The 19,509-nt window shown below is 38.7% G+C and overlaps 1 protein-coding gene across 3 annotated transcripts in view; it reads left to right on the top strand.

Annotated features, from left to right (window-relative positions):
* eIF2D (eukaryotic translation initiation factor 2D) overlaps window positions 1-19,509 on the top strand; it is a 192,550-nt gene that overhangs the window by 167,662 nt on the left and 5,379 nt on the right. For all 3 annotated transcript variants that reach the window (XM_067089626.1, XM_067089625.1, XM_067089628.1), the window contains exons 11-12: window positions 2,590-2,803; window positions 15,975-16,152. In XM_067089626.1, coding sequence (XP_066945727.1) covers window positions 2,590-2,803; window positions 15,975-16,152 — 392 coding nt within the window. The remainder of the gene's footprint in view (window positions 1-2,589; window positions 2,804-15,974; window positions 16,153-19,509) is intronic.

Below are 19,509 nucleotides of genomic sequence, written 5' to 3'. Positions count from 1 at the left end.
TTTTCTAAAGGAGCGCCTTAGTGAATTCATTTTACCTCTTTGATTTGATCACACTTTTTTACCTATAGAATAATTAACCCACTTGACTTGAAAGACCAAATTGGAATCATCTATCTCTGGGTCAGGCTTGTCTTGCATTCCACCACTACTAACAGATGATGGTAGATTTGTTACTGGCCCTAGGGAAAAGGCTAAACTGCTTCATTGAGTTTTTGAAGCTAAGCAGTCAGCTGAGGATGTCCCTCTCCCTGATACTTGTAAGCTTGATACCTGGGGTGGAGAAGATCTTGATGGTTTCTTCCCTTTGATTTTTAAGAAAGTTTCTAGTGTGTTGTCTCCCAAGATTCTATAGATTTTTATGTCGACATAGAATCTTTGAGGATAAGCACAAGCTTAGTAATACAGTGCCTGTTCCAAAGAGTGGCATATCTGCAGACTGCAGCAACTACAGGCCAATCTCTATTCTCCCTGTGCTCTCCAAAGATGCTGAAAAACTTATTTTTAAGCCACTATATAAGTTACGTAGAATCTAGAGGATTATTAGCTGATAGTCAATATGCATATAGGAATCAGTTAAGGACCTGCAATGCTCTGTTAGACTTGACTTGCCATTTGCAAGGGAACCTGGATAGTGGTTTTGAGTGTAGAGTAATTCAAAGAGATTTTAGTGCTGCTTTCGATTTAGTAAATCACAAGGCACTTATTTATAAACTTCAGAATCTTGGAGTGGGTGGATATGTTTTTGGATTACTTCAAGATTTCTGTACAGGTAGGCAGCTGTGAGTTGCAGTTCAAGACCTGTTTTGTCTGAAGTTCCACAGGGTAATGTTCTTGGTCCACTGTTATTTTTAGTGTATACAAGTGATATAGTTGTTGGCCTGGAAAACAAGATTGTTTTGTATGCCGATGATGCAACACTTGCGTGTGTAGTAGTCTCTACTTATGAGAAATGAAGCTGACCTCAGCCTCAGTCAGGACATGGACCAGATCAGGCAATGGTGTAGTCAGCAGGGTATGAGGCTGAACTCCAGTAAAACAAAAACACTGTGGATTAGCAGAGCTCGTACAGATTTCCCACCCCATCCTCACCTTCAGGTGGATGGGACTTTGCTGAATGAGTCTGAAGCTTTAAGTATTCTAGGTGTAACTTTTGACACATCTAATTTATAACAGTGATAAAATCAGTGTAACCTGTTTTAGGTAGGTTGTGCTTCCTGTACTAGAATACTGTTCTCTGGAGTGTATGTCTACTTCTGTCAGAGATTTATCTCTTTTAGATTGATCCCAGATCCCCTGTATCTGCCAAGATAGAGTGGTTTGTGGTGATAGGTTTCTGTTTCCTAGTAGTAGTAGTTATGACTTGGGCCATTGACAGATGGTCTCTTGTTTGTCACTTTTTCATAAGTTGTATTTCTACAGAGATCTTTCGCATTCACAATTGATCCCAGATCCCCTGTATCTGCCAGGGGCAACCAGATTCGCTGAACATTAGCACCAATATGCAGTAAGTAAATGTGCCTCGCTGTCGAACTCCTCAGTTCCAGAGGTCCTTTATTCCTCACACTGTTGGACTGTGGAACAGCCTCCCAGAGGATGTCGTGCAATTGGAACTTCAGAAGTTCAAGCGAAGATGCAGTGTGTTACTACCCAAATACTATTATCCTTGCCTTTCAATATTTTTTTATCTATTAATTTATATTTTGTTTTTAATAAGTGGGAGCTCTTCTTTATGTATTTCCCTTTACCTCCTCTTCTTCCTAATGAACACCATATTCTTTGGAAGCTTGAGCTTCAAATCAGTGGCCTCTGTGGGCTTGTTCCATATGAACAGGTTTCATCTTCTGTATAATAATATAATAGTAATAATGTCTGCCCTTTTTTCAACCAGCTGGGAATATCAAGTCTGGGAAACAAATATTTAAAGAAATGTAATTTATTAAATGATACCAAGTATTATAATTGAAAGGTCTATAAAATTAAGATCAGACCCCTTGGGCCAGCACTGTGAGACTTAAGAAAGTTAAACCACTTGTCTAATTAAACTATTTGTTATTACTCATGGGTAAAAATCTTTGGGAAGTCTGGTTAATCAGTATATTAGAACAAAGCCCCACCCCCTCTACCCCAGTTAGTCTGGATCAGTAATGATTCCTCCTAACTTACAAAGGGTTATGAAAGAAGTCATATATACTGTATTGATACTACATATGTAATTGATCACTAGTTAGATGAAATGGTCAAAGTTCTGAGTCTTACTTTGCTCTTAATCATTTGGAAAAAATAAATTGTATAAAAGATTAATTTTTATTATGGAAGTATGCAAAATTTTAAATATTTTTTGTATGTTCAGGGGGAGTGTATCCCACTAACTTCTCTGATTTTCTCACACCTGTACTACATAGTGGAAGCTTTCAAATAAATTGGATGTGGCAAGTGAAGTGGAGTTCTCCTTTAGCAGGATGGTTCTCTCCCACTAATAACCACCAATTTACTTGTTATTTGCACCTATTGTACAATATGGCATAAGTAAGTAAAATATTTGTATTGACTACAGAATAATTTAAAATTTTGCATTATTTTTTTTTACAGAAATGTTACTCTTAACCCTTTGCTACATGAAGCAGTTGTTAACAAGAAAGAGGGTTTTAAAGAAACTCTGCGGTGGGATGAGGTATTCTCCCGGATGTTAGGAAAGATGTCTCCAGCAGTGAGGATCACTAGAGAAGGGGCTGTTCCCATCATTAGAAAAGGAAAATTGGATCCAATAGAAATTGTGGTTGCTAAAAGAACTGGCAATAAAAAGGTCAGTTGGTATGCCTATATAATTTTTTTTTATCTTTGGCCTGCATGATACCATTTTGCTGTCTTTTGAATGATCAAATATTTAGGTTTGTGTGTATTTGTTGTGCATTCTTTGCATATAGACATAGCTAAGTTAAAAACCTGGAGTAGGGTAGAGCGAATGTATGTTGTACATTGGAGATTAGATATAAAGGAGTAATAATAAAAACAATTGGTTGTGGCATAGAGAAATACAAATTGTGGACAGATTTTGTGAAGGGTGGTACATATATTTTTCAATGCATAGACTACTAAGAGCCTAGAAGAGAAAAGGGTTTTATGAAAAGCTTATGCTAGGTGATGACCAAGAATCATATCCTCAGACACTGAGGTGTGCCATTTGAACTCTTGTTCCTTTACTTTTACCATTTCATGTTTTTTTCCCTGTGTGCTAGATAGGCTGACGAGAGGGACAAAGTTGCTTAGTGGATTGTCAGGAAAATGCCTTATTATATACTTAAAGTGTCACTGCTATCTTTCTTACTTTCTAATTTAAGATCCATCATTACTATCCTCCCCCATTTGATGTGTAACTTATGGAAGTCTATTTTTACCATACAAGGTGTACTAGATCCACCATGTAGGCCTGTTGTTTTTTCATAACATTTTATGATGACCTTTCCTGTTTCTGTCAGTGTATAATGCTGCCTTTCCTGTTTCTTCAGTGTATAATGCTGCTAAGGTTACTGATCTTAGCTCTGTTAATTTTGCCATGAATAACTTTCTCATGTTTTAGAATATGGCTTCTGTGTTTTCAGTTCTTTTTTTGAAGTTAAATTGAACACAGGCTGGCAAGTCATATCAGTAAAAAGAAATATAAGGTGTTGTATTCAAATGCTTGAAGTTTTGTGACAAATTTTCTTCATCTTCAGTATCATTAAACTATGACCTAATGTTTATATCTGAAACATGCCTGGAAAAAAAAACTAAGGTGGCATTTCTCTCCATCAGGCTGCAAGCATGAATTTATCTACTTATTTTTATAGTTATTATAACAATTATTATTATTGTTCAGAAGATGAACCCTTTTCATATGGAACAGATCCCCAGGGGCCATACCGCTGTAGGCTATCATATGCTCAAGTCAGGCTTCTTATATGTCTCTAGAGGAACTGCAAATGTGACTGCCTTGAGTTTTTTTTTTTATAAAAGTTTTAGCAAATACAGTATTTTATATAAGTAACTTACCAAGTAATTACATAGCCATAGTTTCTACTTGAATGGCAGCTTAGATTGAAAATTTTGCAGGTAGTGCTTCAATATAGTTTGCGTGGGCGATCAGCCCGTCCCACTAACGGAATATTGGAACGACCTAGCAAACAATTCTCATTCGTTTCTTGCCATCCATGGTGGCACCACCTGGTCTGGCATGGCAGCAGCTTTTTTCATTATTTTCAGGTTGTTTTACAGGATTCCGATGGAGGATTTTTTAAATCAACCATTGGAACGCGTATATTGTAGCCTTCAAGCTGAAATCTTTCAGGATGACTTTTTTTCTTATTTTGTTTTACATTGATTCAGTCATCATCAAGCCGCTGGTAAATGACGCCATATGCATTGATGGTATGTTTACTGGTTAGGCTTCTGGCGGCGCTGATAATAGTTTTGCCTTAAAAGTAATGCTCGGGTGTTATATTATGTCATTATAAAAGTAAGTTTTTGTTATGCATTTTCATTAGGCCATAACATTGGCAATTGATGAATTGTTTTCCGGCTATAAACTACTAGCGAGCCGGCAATAATAGTTTTGTTTTTAAAAGTAATTTTTGAGTGTTAGGACACTCCATTGTAAAGTAATTGGTCTAGAAAGTAATTGGTCTAGAAACTCCATTATAAAGTAATTGGTCTATGTTAGGCTTTTCATTAGGCCATATCCTTTGCAATTTATGAATTGTTTTACGGCATTAATCTACTAGCGAGCCATAGATAATAGTTTTGCCTTAAAAGTAATTCTCGTATGTTACGGCATTCCGTTATAAAGTAATCGTGTATGTTAGTCCTTTTCATTAGGCATTAGCTTTTGCAATTCATGAATTGTTTACCGACCATAGGCTACTGGTGAGATGCCGATAATGGTTTTGCCTTATGACATTGCATTATTATCTTTCATTAGGCCATAATTTTGTTATTTATGTATTGTTTATCAGCTATATGCTTCGCGCAAGCCACCGATAATAGCCTTGAAAGTAGGTCTTGGGTATTTTGCCATTTCATTAGGCCTGTAACTTTTGCAGTTATGATTTATTTACCAGACCTATGCTTCCTGGTTTTTGTTGGTGGCTACGAGTTGACATTCTCGACAGCCGAGAACCAGCTCATGCTACAAACCTACTACTACCTTGCTGGCACTGATCTCGGGCGCCAGCTTCACCCCCAGCACTCTCATGCGCTCGGCGCCAGTGCTAGCTCTGTGGCACCAATTCTCTCCTACTAGCCATCTTACCATTTGCTCCTGCTATTTGCTCCCTTGCTTCCCTTTCCATACCTTTGCCAGTCTTGTGTCTTGATTAACAGATGTTAACCTTGTTATAGTGAAATGTAGTGCAGTGGAGGAGGTGACTACAGGTATTCCCCTATTTACGATGGGGTTAGGTTCCAAAAAACCCATTGTTTGTTGAAAAAACCGTAACTCGAATATGGCCTAGCCTACACTAGGGTAATCAGTACCATCTATACATATATGGTAGCCTAGCGTAGACTACACAGTATACTTTATACGTATATGGTATAGTAATTATTAGTGTCAGCTAATTCTGCAGGTTCAATGCAGATTGACATGATAAGTCAGTATAAAGAGAGACTGAATAACAAGCAAGGCCTAGCCTGCACTTTCGTGTATCATATACGGTAGCCTAGCCTACATTATACTGTACTCTATTTTCACATAACACCGTATTATACAAACATCAAAATAACGAATGTGCATCTTTTTGATGGATCTTTTAAAAAGTTATGCTTTACTACACTTTATCCAATCGTAAATATTCTTATATTGCTTTTGCATTATAAATTCCGATCATAGCGATCAAATGTTTTGGTTTGGGAATCAATCACGCGGTTTTTATTTCGCCACATTTAACTCGGTTCAGAGGGTATTTCTTGCTTCTAGTTAGCGTAAATGAATCTCTCGATACTTTATTTATAAGGGACATATATATTTTTCGTTATATGAAGTGTTTTTAAGTCGAAATATAACTTAAATATGTCTTGTTGTGAAATTAATTTAGCCATTTTTTTCGTTAACCCTTAAACGCCTGTTGGACATTTTAAACGTCGTCAAAAATTGTCTGTCGAATGCCGAGTGGACGTTGCAAACGTCGACTGAAAATGCTTTTTTTAAATATTCGCGGAAAAATAATTATAGGCCTAGTTTGCGGAAGATTTCAAATCACGTGCCTTGGCGGATGTTGGGAGTTCACGGATCCAGGTGTTGTGTTGTTTTTGAGTATTACCCAGATGTGCATGCGCGAATTCCCTCCTACTCATGCCAGATAGCATCAGCGTCGGACCTTGCGGGAGTGATATTTTGACGCAGACATGTTTTGCAGAACTTTGGCGAGTGTTTGCATATTCGTGCTGCAACAGGACGTTTGTAGATATGTCACAAAGGCGTCAGGACCGTGAAAGGCGCATACTGCCTGTCGGAAGTGAGCGTGTGAGGCGAGATTTAGACTGGGATGCTGGAGAAGGACCCAGCAACCAAAGTGAATTTTAACATTTGGTCAACTTTGACTCGACCGAAATGATTGAAAAACGCATCCGTAAGCCATAATTATTACATTCGAGTAACAATCAATCATTTACCTTCATTTTGCAACAAACGGAAAGTCTCTAGCACAATATTTAGAATTTTGGTGAATTTTTGAAAAAAAAATTTTCCTCCGCTCCGCATGCGCGAACTCCGCTGAAAATCCTGTCATTTCTTGCGTCAGCTTGCCGTAATTTTTTTGCCGTTTCATATTATTCGTTACATAAAGTGTTATACATCAAAATGTGCGCAATTCCATGTAGAATACAACAAAAAATATATCATTCCTTTAGCTCTTCACAGTGTTTTAATATTTACATCAAAATCACGATAACTGACAAAATTTTAACATTCGGTCAACTTTGATTCGACCGAAATGATCGAAAAACGCATCCGTAAGCCATAATTATTACATTCGAGTAACAATCAATCATTTACCTTCATTTTGCAACAAATGGAAAGTCTCTTGCACATTATTTAGATTTTTGGTGAATTTTTGAAAAAACTAAAATTTTTCCTTTGCTCCGCGCGCGCGTACTCCGCTGAAAATCCTGTCATTTCTTGCGTCAGCTTGCCGTATTTTTTCGCCGTTTCATATTATTCGTTACATAAAGTGTTATACATCAAAATGTGCGCAATTTCATGTAGAATACAACAAAAAATATGTCATTCCTTTAGCTCTTCACAGTTTTTTAATATTTCGCCGAAATCACGATAACTGACAAAATTTTAACATTCGGTCAACTTTGATTCGACCGAAATGATCGAAAAACGCATCCGTAAGCCATAATTATTACATTCGAGTAACAATCAATCATTTACCTTCATTTTGCAACAAACGGAAAGTCTCTAGCACATTATTTAGATTTTTGGTGAATTTTTGAAAAAAAAAAATTTTCCTTCGCTCCGCGCGTGCGGACTCCGCTGAAAATCCTGTCATTTCTTGCGTCAGCTTGCCGTAATTTTTTCGCCATTTCATATTATTCGTTACATAAAGTGTTATACATCAAAATGTGCGCAATTTCATGTAGAATACAACCAAAAATATGTCATTCCTTTAGCTCTTCACAGTTTTTTAATATTTTCACTAAATCACGATAACTGACAAAATTTTAACATTTGGTCAACTTTGACTCAACCGAAATGATCGAAAAACGCATCCGTAAGCCATAATTATTACATTCGAGTAACAATCAATCATTTACCTTCATTTTGCAACAAACGGAAAGTCTCTAGCACAATTTGTAGATTTTTGGTGAATTTTTGAAAAAAAAATTTTCCTTCACTCTGCGCGCGCGTACTCCGCTGAAAATCCTGTCATTTCTTGCGTCAGCTTGCCGTAATTTTTTCGCCATTTCATATTATTCGTTACATAAAGTGTTATACATCAAAATGTGCGCAATTTCATGTAGAATACAACAAAAAATATATCATTCCTTTAGCTCTTCACAGTTGTTTTATATTTACATCGAAATAACGATAAATAGAAAAAAATCAACCTTCGGTCAACTTTAACTCGATCGAAATGGTTAAAAAATGCAATTGTAAGCTAAAAAACTTACAGCCTAGTAATATTCAATCAATTTCCTTCATTTTGGCACAATTGGAAAGTCTCTAGCACAATATTTTGATTTTTGGTGAATTTTTGAAAAAAACTTTTTATTACGTCCATTCGTTATTAATTCATGCATCATTTTGTGATAATATTTTCTCTGTGTTGCTTTAATCGTTTTACAATCTGTTATATACCAAAATCATCGCAATTTAGTGTACAATACAACTAAAAAAATTAACTCATTAGCTTCAAACGTTTTTTCCTTACAGCGATTTGTATACAATTATATACGAGTTTTTTTTCGCTGTCATATATTCCAATATTTATATATGATAATGATATTTTTTTTATTTCTGATGGTTGCATAGTAAACTTCAGGCAATGAGAAAAAAGGAGCCAAAATGAACTCTTAATCTTGAAAACTAAGCGCTGTGATTTTTTTAAAAACTTTTTTTCCGCTTTGGCGCTACCTCTCGGAGGGCCGCATACGGGGGACGTTTTTGAAAATAGGGCTTCGGCGTTAAAGGGTTAATAGATGACGTTGGCGGCTGCCGGCTGGCCGTTTGTTTTGTGTAAAAAAAAAAAAAATCAAGATTCCTTTCGCTATTTTCTCTTGATTTCATCTTCATACTACGAGCTTTTTGTATTTATCTTTTATCGGCGTGAAAACAGCAGTAATATGTGTTCTTTCATGCTCAGTAGTTTTGATTGAAATACTTTGCAATTTTATTTGCTGTCAAGTTTCATCCATGTTGCCAATGCACGATAATTTATAGTCATTAGCAGCTTGAACATTCTTTTCTCAGCTTCAACTACAACTTGCAGCTTAAATTTACTTTAGCAGTATATTTCCTTGCCGATCTTTTCTCCAAAGCGGATAAGGGTAGTGTAAAAACATATCAGTACTTAACGTCATTCTTAACATAACTACGATAATTGTTTAACCGTATGATGGTTGAAATACAAGCAAAACAGTTGTTATCTGATTTGGTTATTAGCAAAACAACAAAGTCTTGTTCGGTTGTTTATGGCTGCACGCATTTTCGCAAGAGTATAAGGTTACTAACAATACTTTTATCATTCTCTTACTTTTTTAACTAGAAGATGGAATAAAGAGATTGAGAAAAAGAAGTTGGTCTATTGTAAGTTGGTCTCCCTTGCTGCCTGATTCTACGGCAACTGTAGTGTACGCTGTTGCCTGTACCCTCTCGAAATTTAAAAATATTTTCTAAATATTGTCGTACCGGTATTAATTGCTAACTCCATCGTAAACTCGAATTATCGTAAGACGAATTATCGTCACTCGTGCACTACCTGTATTTACAAACACAAAAATTGCAAATGAACACTGACCTATTTTAACTTCCGACACAACGAGAGCAAGTGAGGTCAGCTCATTCAACCTCATTGAATTAATGTACCTATTCCGGCCTCTCGGGCCAACGTATCGTACACCGTACGCTGCCTGATTGTACGTTGTTGCCTGCGCCAGTCGCCCGCGAAATTTAAAAATACTTATTTTCAAAATATTGTCGTATCGATATTAATTGCTAACCCCATCGTAAAAGCGAATTATCGTAAGTCGAATTATCATAACTTGAGCACTACCTGTACTTGTTCCCCGATGCTCCTAGACAGAAGGTCCCTGTCAAACTCCCCACAATTCCCGGGAGGAGGTAAACTGGAAGTCAAAGGGAGGTCGCGGGGCTCCACACGGGTAGTTGCCCCCTCAGTTGATCCTGTTGCGGTTCCAGGTATCAGCAGACAGCCACTGGAAAGGCGTCTTGATGGATGTGTAGTGGAGAAGGTGGCTATTTGGCCCTATTGGATCTCATAAACCCAATCCCTGTCAGACTTCCCTAAACCTGGGAGGAGGCTTACTGTCGGTCCATGGGAGTCCGAAAGGGTTTTGCCCCCGCATAGTTACCCCTCAGTCAAGCTTGTTGTCCGCAGGTCTCGACTGACAGCCATTGAAAAGGAATCCATAAAGGTGTGCTTGCCTTGGCTGTAGCGGCGCTGATGGCACTTTTTCAGTTTACGGATCCCAGTGTGAACAAGATAAGGATCCCAGTGTGGACAAGAGGCTCCGGTGACACTTTTGGGATCCAAGTATCGTTTGTTATGGATCACAGTGTAGACTAGTGACGCCAATGGCATTTTTTCAGATTTATCTCAGCTGTTGTAAAGATATATCTCCCAGTTTCGGTGTGTCAGTAGTTGTCATCATTGCTCTCCGAATCTGAACAGAGTCAGAGAGCGCCCAAGTTCCCAGCTACCAAGTTCCAAGCTCCCGAGTTCCAAGCTCCCAACTTCCAAGTGCCCAAATTCCAAGCTCCCAACTTCTGAGTGTCCAAATTCCGAGCTCCCAGTTTTGAGTGCCCAAGTTCCAAGGGTCTGAGTTCCGAGCTCCTGATAGCTACTGAATTCTGAGCTCTCAACTTCTGAGCTCCCAAGTTCCGAGCTCCCAGGTTCCAAGCACTTGAGTTCCGAGCGCCCAAGTTCCAAGCTCCCAACTTCCAAGCGCCCATATTTATCCTAGTGTCTGAGTGCTCAATGGCCTCCGAGGTTCAGTATCCAAGTGCACATTGTCTAGTGTAGGCTACTGCTGAGGCCCATAATAGGATATGTCTTAAAAGGGTCTTACTTACCTTAATTTAGGTTACTACCTAATCCAGGTTACTACCTAATCCAGGTTATTTAGTTCACACTTAAGGATATGTAATCCTAGGTTATAGGCTATAGTCAACATCCACTATTAATCTAGTCTAAATTATTCTCACTTGATCTGATGCAGGCTAGTGCCTAGATTATTGTAAACATTGTATATCTGAAAGGATTTTCTATATTAATGGTAAATTATAGAACATTTCCTTTAATTAGAATGACAAATTCTTTAAAACAATTTGTGCTTTTCAAAATAGTGATCCGCGATCATGAGTAAGCACCGCCCTTGTGCTAGCAAGAAATGCTGTGTTTCTGGTTTTCACAAACAAATTAATTACTAATTCCAAAAGTTTAAAACTAAAACTTAAACCAGAACATAAAATTAAGCACTTAAGTTGCAATTTTAGATGTTTCCATGATTCTTGCTAATGAAATTGGAGAAAAAACCGAGTTTTTGGAGCACTGGTAATCGCACTAAACTGTACTTACGTCTACCAAGAAAAGTAATGGCTTCTTGGTCCCTGTATGGGTCTGTATATCAACAGTATGACAGACTGTGCATGCTGTTAATTACTTCTTCTATAGCAGGTTTTGACAATGGAAACAACACGGGCATAGCTTTGCTGAAGATAAGGGATGGTGCCCTCTTGTCTTAAGTCCATTACACCCTCCATCACGTCTTATAGTGGATATTACTACGACACAATACCTGGCCTCGAGACCAACCTAAAAGAGAATTCTTTGATATTAGTTTGGTCACCATGGAGCTCTGGTAGACCATGGAAGGGTAACTCCTTGCGTACAAACAAGTGACTGCACTATCAAAATACCCTTTAACTGTGCAGGATGCATCCAGGTGCATTTATATGCAGCTCTCTTAAAAAATTTATGTGAATACATATTTTTTTATTTTATTGCTTTTTTTTTTAAATGTACATAAGCAGAAATATGGGTAGGGTTTATGTACACTGTATTCAAACCCATTACTACTACTCAGCAATCCATAAAAGGGTAGACTATCATCATTTTCCATTTCCATAGTGAATTTTATTGATGAGACCAGTTCATTTAATTTACCAAACCAAGCATTTGCATTTTCACTCCCTGTCATCAACCTACCTGAACCTTATTACATTGTGTGGAATGATTTTGTTTAATGCTCTGCTTTAAAAAAAATTCCCCATACAACTAGATCCTGTATAAAGGGTTGCTCATTGCAATACCAAAATTTTGAGAGTAAAATTTTACCTTTGAATTCAGATGTACTGAATTCAAATTTACAATGTATTACACATTTTAATAATTTCTGTTAAAATTCTCTTGGAAAATGGTGTATCCAGCTATGTTCTCTAAACTTAAGGTATTAGACAAAAATTCTAACGGATTATTATAGGCACCTGTGAATAATGATACCCCATCAAAACTCAGAAGCTTGGAGTTATTATTAATTTGTACTGTACATTATTTATTAATCAGGTCTACACTGTTCTTTATAGTAGCATCATAAATGGTACCAGCCACCTGGTCATACCAAACATTACCACTGCCTGAACATCAGAAGGAACATGGTCAGTCACTCTTGCCTGATGGTAGTGGAGATCTTCATGTTGGCAGAAAGCATATCTGTCACCACATTTCAGGCTACAGGAACAAGTGAGGCGCTATGGTGACAAGTGAGGCGCTATGGTGACATAGTGCCTCACTTGTTCCTTTAGCCTGAAATGTGGTGACAGATATGCTTAGCAGGGTGCACCAAGTTTTTATTGAAGTGCTCTTTTCATGAGATAAACGGAGCCTTGTGGTAAGTATGGAGGACTCATTTTTTCGATCTGTTGGCCACATTATTGAGTTGCACTTCCTTTGTTCTAATCTCCTTAGCTGGATGCAAGTCTCCCCTGCTGGATCTAGTTTCATGATTAGTCTGTGCCATGATGCAGTTGTAAGATGGCTTGGATGTGTATGTCTTTCTACTATTTGGTCTTTTGAGACAGTTGCTGGAGAAGCTTCAAGCTTTGGAAGGCTTCTGGGTGACCTTTAATGCTCCTTTTTGACCCCAGCAGGATTGGGTTGTGAATCTCTGGATCTTGTCATCGACTTCCCCAACTTTTTCAACTTGAAAGTTTCTTCTGAAGCAGTCTCACTTCCACAGGTTTTGTCGGCATACTCAGTCCTAAATTTTTATGGTTGGCAGTTATCAAGCCTAGCCTCGGAAAGAGGGGATTTTTGAAGGTCACTGCAATGGGTGTAGCCATCCCTTGTCATTCTTCTACCATGTCCCATTATCAGGCCAAGAGGGCAAGGTTCATTGGCTTAGTGTAACAGGCAGGAGTTCCCATCCTCTCAAAATCCCTGGTCCAGTCATAGGAAACTTCTTTCTTCATTTACAGACTGGTATGAAGACACACTTGGTTTTTAAGTCATATAAAACTTTCTCCTCCATTTACATATTGGTAGAAACACACCCTCGGTTGTTTAGGGATGTCACATTGGTCTTCAGTAGGTTTAATCCGCCATGTACTGTCTGCTTTAGGTACCATGCGGAGTGGGGATGCCCACAGGATGTAGACTTTCTGGCAGATTCCTGTCTGTTCCATGTCCTGGAATACTTGTTTGGCGTAGGCTAGTTTGTCTGGGGTTAAGCATCTGAAGCGTGCGTGGACTGGGGAGCCCTTGGTGACGCTGTGGTGCTTGATGTGATGTTTTGTGGGACTAGTTAGGTCGTGCTGGAAGACATCTTTAAATACTTTAGGATATTCCTGAAGGAGGTGATAGATCTCTGGTCCCGAAGTGGGGTTTACTGTTGTTCTTGGAGTGATGGGTGCTGTAGGGCTTTCTCTCTGAATTAGCTGTTGTATGGCAACGTTACCAGCGTGTTTTGGGCATTCAGGAAATCTGCTCATAGTAGTCAACCCCTGCTATTTGCGGTCTCGCAATTCGCGGCTTCACCAATTTGTGGATTTTTCTGTGGAATTTGTTCCCAAATTATTTGCGATAAATTCGGCAATTCGCAGACTTTTTCAGAGGAATATTCACTAATTAGTATATTTTGATGTTATTTTCATGACTAAATCAATTTTTTTATGATAAAAACATGATTTACAAATGGTTCGAAAGCTTGAAACATTTTACATTTATAAATGGTTTTGGTTTTCAGTTGATATGCTGAAAGTTCCTGAAAATACATGAAAATCACAGCTTCAGCCTTCCATCTTTGATTTGTTTTCTAGGGAAACACTCTGGTCTGCGGTAGGTCACTTGGTGTTTTGGACAGCGGATGCTTAGAGGGCCTCAGCAGGGACCCCACAACATCAAACAAATTTGAATCACTTGTAATAAACTTTAGTTAATGAAGCCTTGCATGGTGTAAAGGTTACAGCTTCTGTGATATCTAAAGAGCCTATCTCTGAATCTTTGCTGGCTAGCCTCTTCACATGATGTTATGACTCCAAGAAGTTGTGGAACTTGTGAAAGTGTGCCTATTTCAGTGTCTTTCATAGTAGAAGAACAGTGAGCTAAAGTGTGGCTGTGACAGAAGTTTCTGTGAGAGTGGATGAACACTGAGCTTGATGACCATATCATGCCAAAATGGAATAAGAATGATCATTTTGATGTTGGACATTGTTCGCAATTCCACCCAAACCTGCTTCATTAGGCCAAAGGGAGGGAAAGGTGCAATATCCAAAATTGTCCTGTGACTGCACCATTGAGTCTATCTTCAGACCCTGTGATCTGACCGGAGAATAAATAAGCAGCAGTTTGTAGTTCATGGATGTTGAAAACATCAACAAGTGCAGTTCTCTGTAACTGTCCAAGAGCCCTGTAGATGTCTATATTCATCATCTGTTCAGGAGTAAGAACTGAGAACCTTATGGAACAAATCTGGGAATGAGACTTTCATCCAGTTCTATTGCCAGCACAAGGGTATCTGCTGGCAACTGGTACAGTGACTCTCAAAGTGATGCCTCCTTGGTTCAAGTAGCCGTTGTTGGACATCAAATGCCTCTCCCTCCAATGATGCCACAAATGCTGTGAGACCTAGAAAAATGGCTGTTTGCTATGAGAAGTTGATATGTGCAAGCTGTTCCTGTTGGGACCAAGGTTGAGGAGACGGGCCCCCAAGCCCTGAGTTCATGCAGTTGAGAACATAAAATTTTTCAGATATGGGAGAACCAATGGAATTCCTTACCTGAGATGATCTTCGAGTTGCCACCACTGGAAGATCCAGCAATGTGTCATCTGTCACTGGGATTAGAAAATCCTGAAGTATCCATGCTGACTAATGAGAATTGACAAGCTGAAGCTGTAGGGATCAAATCTAAACATGGGTGTCAGGCACCAGCTTCTCCAGGGACACCAGATACCCTGTCCAAACCTGTAAGGATGTTGCTGTTGGAAGGGGATATCTGCAAAACCTAGTAGTGATCCATGCAAGTCTCTTAAGTATGTCCTCAGAATGTCAGACAGATTCCCTTCAAATGTCTATTTCCATCTCCAAGTAAGTTGCCTCTGTGGAAGGTATCAGATTTGATTTCCCCTAATTAATTTTCAGTGGTGTTTAAGATCCTCTCTTGATGGAACCATGATTTATGAGTTATTGGAGGTTGGTTGGAGATGGCACCCTCTCTGTGAGCTAAGGTCATCCCTGGGACCAAAGTTTCTGTATTATTATTATTATTATTATTATTATTATTATTATTATTATTATTATTATTATTATTATTATTATTAGTTTAGTTTAATGAGCCACTAAGGTAATAAAGTTTTGGTGAAAAGTTGGGATGCCATAAACAGCCCAAAGCAGAGGATGCAAAAATGGTAGATCTTCCCTTCTTGCACATATTGCAGGAACCTTGACAATTCATGTCTCTTCCCTCTTTCTTATAACTTGTATTGCTGAGGGAGAATTATGTAGGAAATAACTTCTTTAAAAAATAATGACCTCTTGGCTAACTTGAGTGAAATAAAAGGTTTATATTTATGAAATAAAAATGATTGTGTTTTTGTTTCAGATATTAATAACCTCATTCTGAGAGTTGGCATATGAATTTTGAGAATTATTTACTTGCTTTTCTGCTTTTTCATGTTAAACTTCAATTTCCACATTGATAAAGCAACCAAACTTCCTTAACATTTAATAATTAAGGTTATATGCCTTTCATATTGCAGGTTACATTAGTATATAATGCTACAATGTATGGTATTGATGAAAATGAGTTTGCTCATCAAATACAAGTTGGGGTGGCTGCAAGCACAAGTGTGGGACCAGCTGAAAATAAGCCTCAAGGCATGACCCAAGTACTAATTCAGGGAAATCAAGTGGCCTTCATTGCAAAACTTCTCTTGGGTTAGTATACTTCAGCAACTGTTTGGATAAATAGTACAGTATATATTTTTTCTAATCCATATGCTTCTGGAAATAACATTAGAACATCAAATGCATTTAATTCATCACTTGTATGACACTACAGTACTTGGCCTTTGATCTCAGATTCCACATTCATTCATGCATGCATTCACATTTTCAGAGGTAAATTTCATCACTGCAAGTGGGTTAACATTTAATGAGATGCAAGTGGTTAAGCATTGAATGAAATGTCCTACTTTATGGGACTAATAGGGTAATATGTATTGTGCCAGTGGTCCTGAGCACATAAAATATTTTTTGTATACCATTCATAAATCCCATGCACTCTAATCCATTTGTAGAAGGAATAAAAAGTGGCTCAGGTAGGTTGGCACATGCCCTTACGGTCCCATAGATCTTTTGTAGCTAACTGAATCATTTTTGTTGTAGTCAGACCCTGGTGTGGCAGATCTGGGTTGTTGGGAGGGGTGCTTTTTGATTAAATTAATGATATGCAGAACTGTATGCAGAATGCAAAAACTTGCTAAGAACTCAGTAGACCGTGAAATTAATTGAGGTTCTGGAAGAGATAAGGAAGAATAATTGGATGAACAGGCTGCTTATGTTGACAAAACCATGTTTGTTCTGATAGTAATACAAACCTACACCTTCATAAATGGAGTTACTTGCATAAGATGTGCTTCAGCTATCTTGACTCAAAACCAAATCATAATGCCTAGGCCTATGGCCTTACCTGACCTCATGAAGTCCCCTTATACTGTGTCAACTGTCGGTGCATTTGGTTGTCTTCAACTCTCTCCCATTTTTGTTGCTAAGGTTTCCTTTGCCCATGCCCCATGTGTGAGATTTGTTCGCTGTGTACCTTTACTGCTTGCTGATTGTGATTATTTCACTTCCAGTAGTTATATTTTTATATAAGTAACTTACCAAGTAATTACATAGCTATAGTTTCTAACCAGTATGACAGCTAAAATTTGAAAATTCACGGTAGCGATTCTTTTGTTTTGGTATAGGTAGCTAGCCCCACCCACTTTTGGGAAAGAGAGGAACAACTCAGCAAAGAACTTCAGTTTGTTTTTGCCAGCTGACGACGAAAGTTTTTAGCTCTCAACTAGATTTGGAATTAGTTACCAGTGTTGATTGAAATCAACTTGGTCAAGTATATTTACTTGGTAGCCTTTCGACAATTATTTAGTGATAGGTTTTTTCTTAAAAGACCTTAGTTTTTCAAGATCAGACTGATTTTTTTTCCTTACCTAAGACTTTTGGTAGCTGACTTGTTTGACGATGTCCGATGCAAGTATGTCTTCCACTCATTATTGCAGCAAAGGCTGCAATACGGGGTTAACTTCAGCAAAATATGACTCGCATACCATTTGTGCAGATTGCAGAGGTCAGATTTGTTCTTTAACATAACCATGTGAGGAATGCAAAGATTGGGATCCTAAGCAGTGGAAAACTTTAAGCTCTCATCTATCTAAGTTAGAGAGGGATAGGAAGAGAAAAGCATCTATTAGGAATGACAATAAGACCACAGCTAGTCAGGAATCTGATAAGTCTTCTGCTAATGTTGATGTGCCTATTATTTCTGTTCCTGTAGTATCACTTATTCCCAGTTCTTCAGCTGTACCACCTCATCCTTTACCCAGCTCCCACACTTCCAACCCTAATTCCATTGCCAACCTGGAGTCAAGATTTTACCATAAGTTTGAATTAATTGTGGAGTTTATGGCCCAATTAGGGTTTTCGGTTCAAGCCTAGAAGAGTTAGTGGAGGAGCTGGCTGCCAGTCCTGCTAAGTCTCCGAGGCAAAGGAGAAGCCATACCGGAGGCCCAAGGGAGGTCAGTGGGGTGTGCCCACGGGTAGTCAGCCCGTCAGTCTCTCCTGTTAAGTCCACTACTAAAGGACCCCTCTTACAACAGAAGAAAGGACAACAGTAGCATCAGCACCCCTTTCAAAGTGGACAAGACACTCCTACCAGGGAAAAGAAAAATCAACTCTTGGACTGCGTATTACAAAGAAGGAAAGAGTTGGAGTCCAATAGGACTTGCATGGTTGGGGGTTGTCTTCCACAGCATAACATGCAGTGGAAGTCCTCCCTTTGGGGACACAGTATAATTTTAAATGGGCTAGGGTAGAGATGATCTCACCCTCCCCCTCCTCAAAGTTGTTCTTTACAAAAAAAAAAAAAACAAACCCCTTTTCAAAAGGGACCATTGAGAAAGACAGCTTTATTTGCCACCACTCTTCGGTGTCCTCAAGAAGCATTCCTCCGAAAGAAGGGTGATCCTTGACCTGTCAGATTTGAACAAACATATTGTTTGCACAAATTTTTATATATAGTGTACTTAATTATTTTATGGAAGCTCAGGAATGAAGAAATTTAACTGGTGGCCTTCTTAGTTGATTGGTTAATCTGTGGAGCCACCAGAGAAGAGTGCTGATGAAACTTGAAAGTGATAGTTGACAGACTCTAGTCAAAAGGATTCTTAATGGAACAAGTCCCACCTCACATCCAACAGACTTTTTCTGAGGCTGGGACTTTGTTGGGCTACTCTTCCTGGCAGCACTCAGACCAGAAATAGGGAGGGACCTGAGAAGATTCCTTGCACAGCCCAGCTTTTCCAGACAACAATTGAAATGAAGTCTGGGTCTGCTATAGTATGGGTCCGTGGTAGATCTAATCTTAAGATTGTGACTACCAATAGGATTTAAACAGTCAGGATCACACATGCCAGGAAAAGGCTTTGCAATCACCTTCACCTGAGATTTGAAAGATACTCTCTCCGTGGACTTGGAAGAGATCTCTGGCAAACAGGCTGACCTGACTCCACCATTCATACAAGTGTTAATACATACTAATGCCTCCTTGACAGGTTGGGGAGGCCATGGGAAGTATTGTTAGTTAGGGGGAGGATGGTCACCTGTTCTGAGGGAGTGTCATATCAGCTTCCTGGGGCTAATGGCTGTCTTTCCATCTCAGAAAATTGAAACCTCCAAAAGGTGTTATATCAAGGGGTTAGGCTCTTGCTGAGCTCCTCTCAAGTCAGTAATTGCTAACATGTTCCACATCCAGAAGTGGACCAGTTTGCCACATGCGAGAACCATCAACTTCCAGTATGTCTCTCTGAACCTGGGCATTCATACATACAATAGCAGGAGGTGCATTCCTATAGGACTGGAATGAATGGAGGACGACGTACATCTTTCCTTCATTGTCCCAGATTTTGAAAGCTTTGAACAATCTACTAGCTTTAACGAAACCGCTTGCCTAGTGGCCCTGAATTAGCCAAACAGTCTTTAGTTCCTTATAGAAGTTGTTAATTCTGTTTTTCA

Source organism: Macrobrachium rosenbergii, chromosome 46, assembly GCF_040412425.1.
Source record: "Macrobrachium rosenbergii isolate ZJJX-2024 chromosome 46, ASM4041242v1, whole genome shotgun sequence".
Taxonomy (NCBI): domain Eukaryota; kingdom Metazoa; phylum Arthropoda; class Malacostraca; order Decapoda; family Palaemonidae; genus Macrobrachium; species Macrobrachium rosenbergii.
The sequence above is the reverse complement of the archived record's forward strand: the minus strand, read 5'-3'. Positions and strand labels throughout refer to the sequence as shown.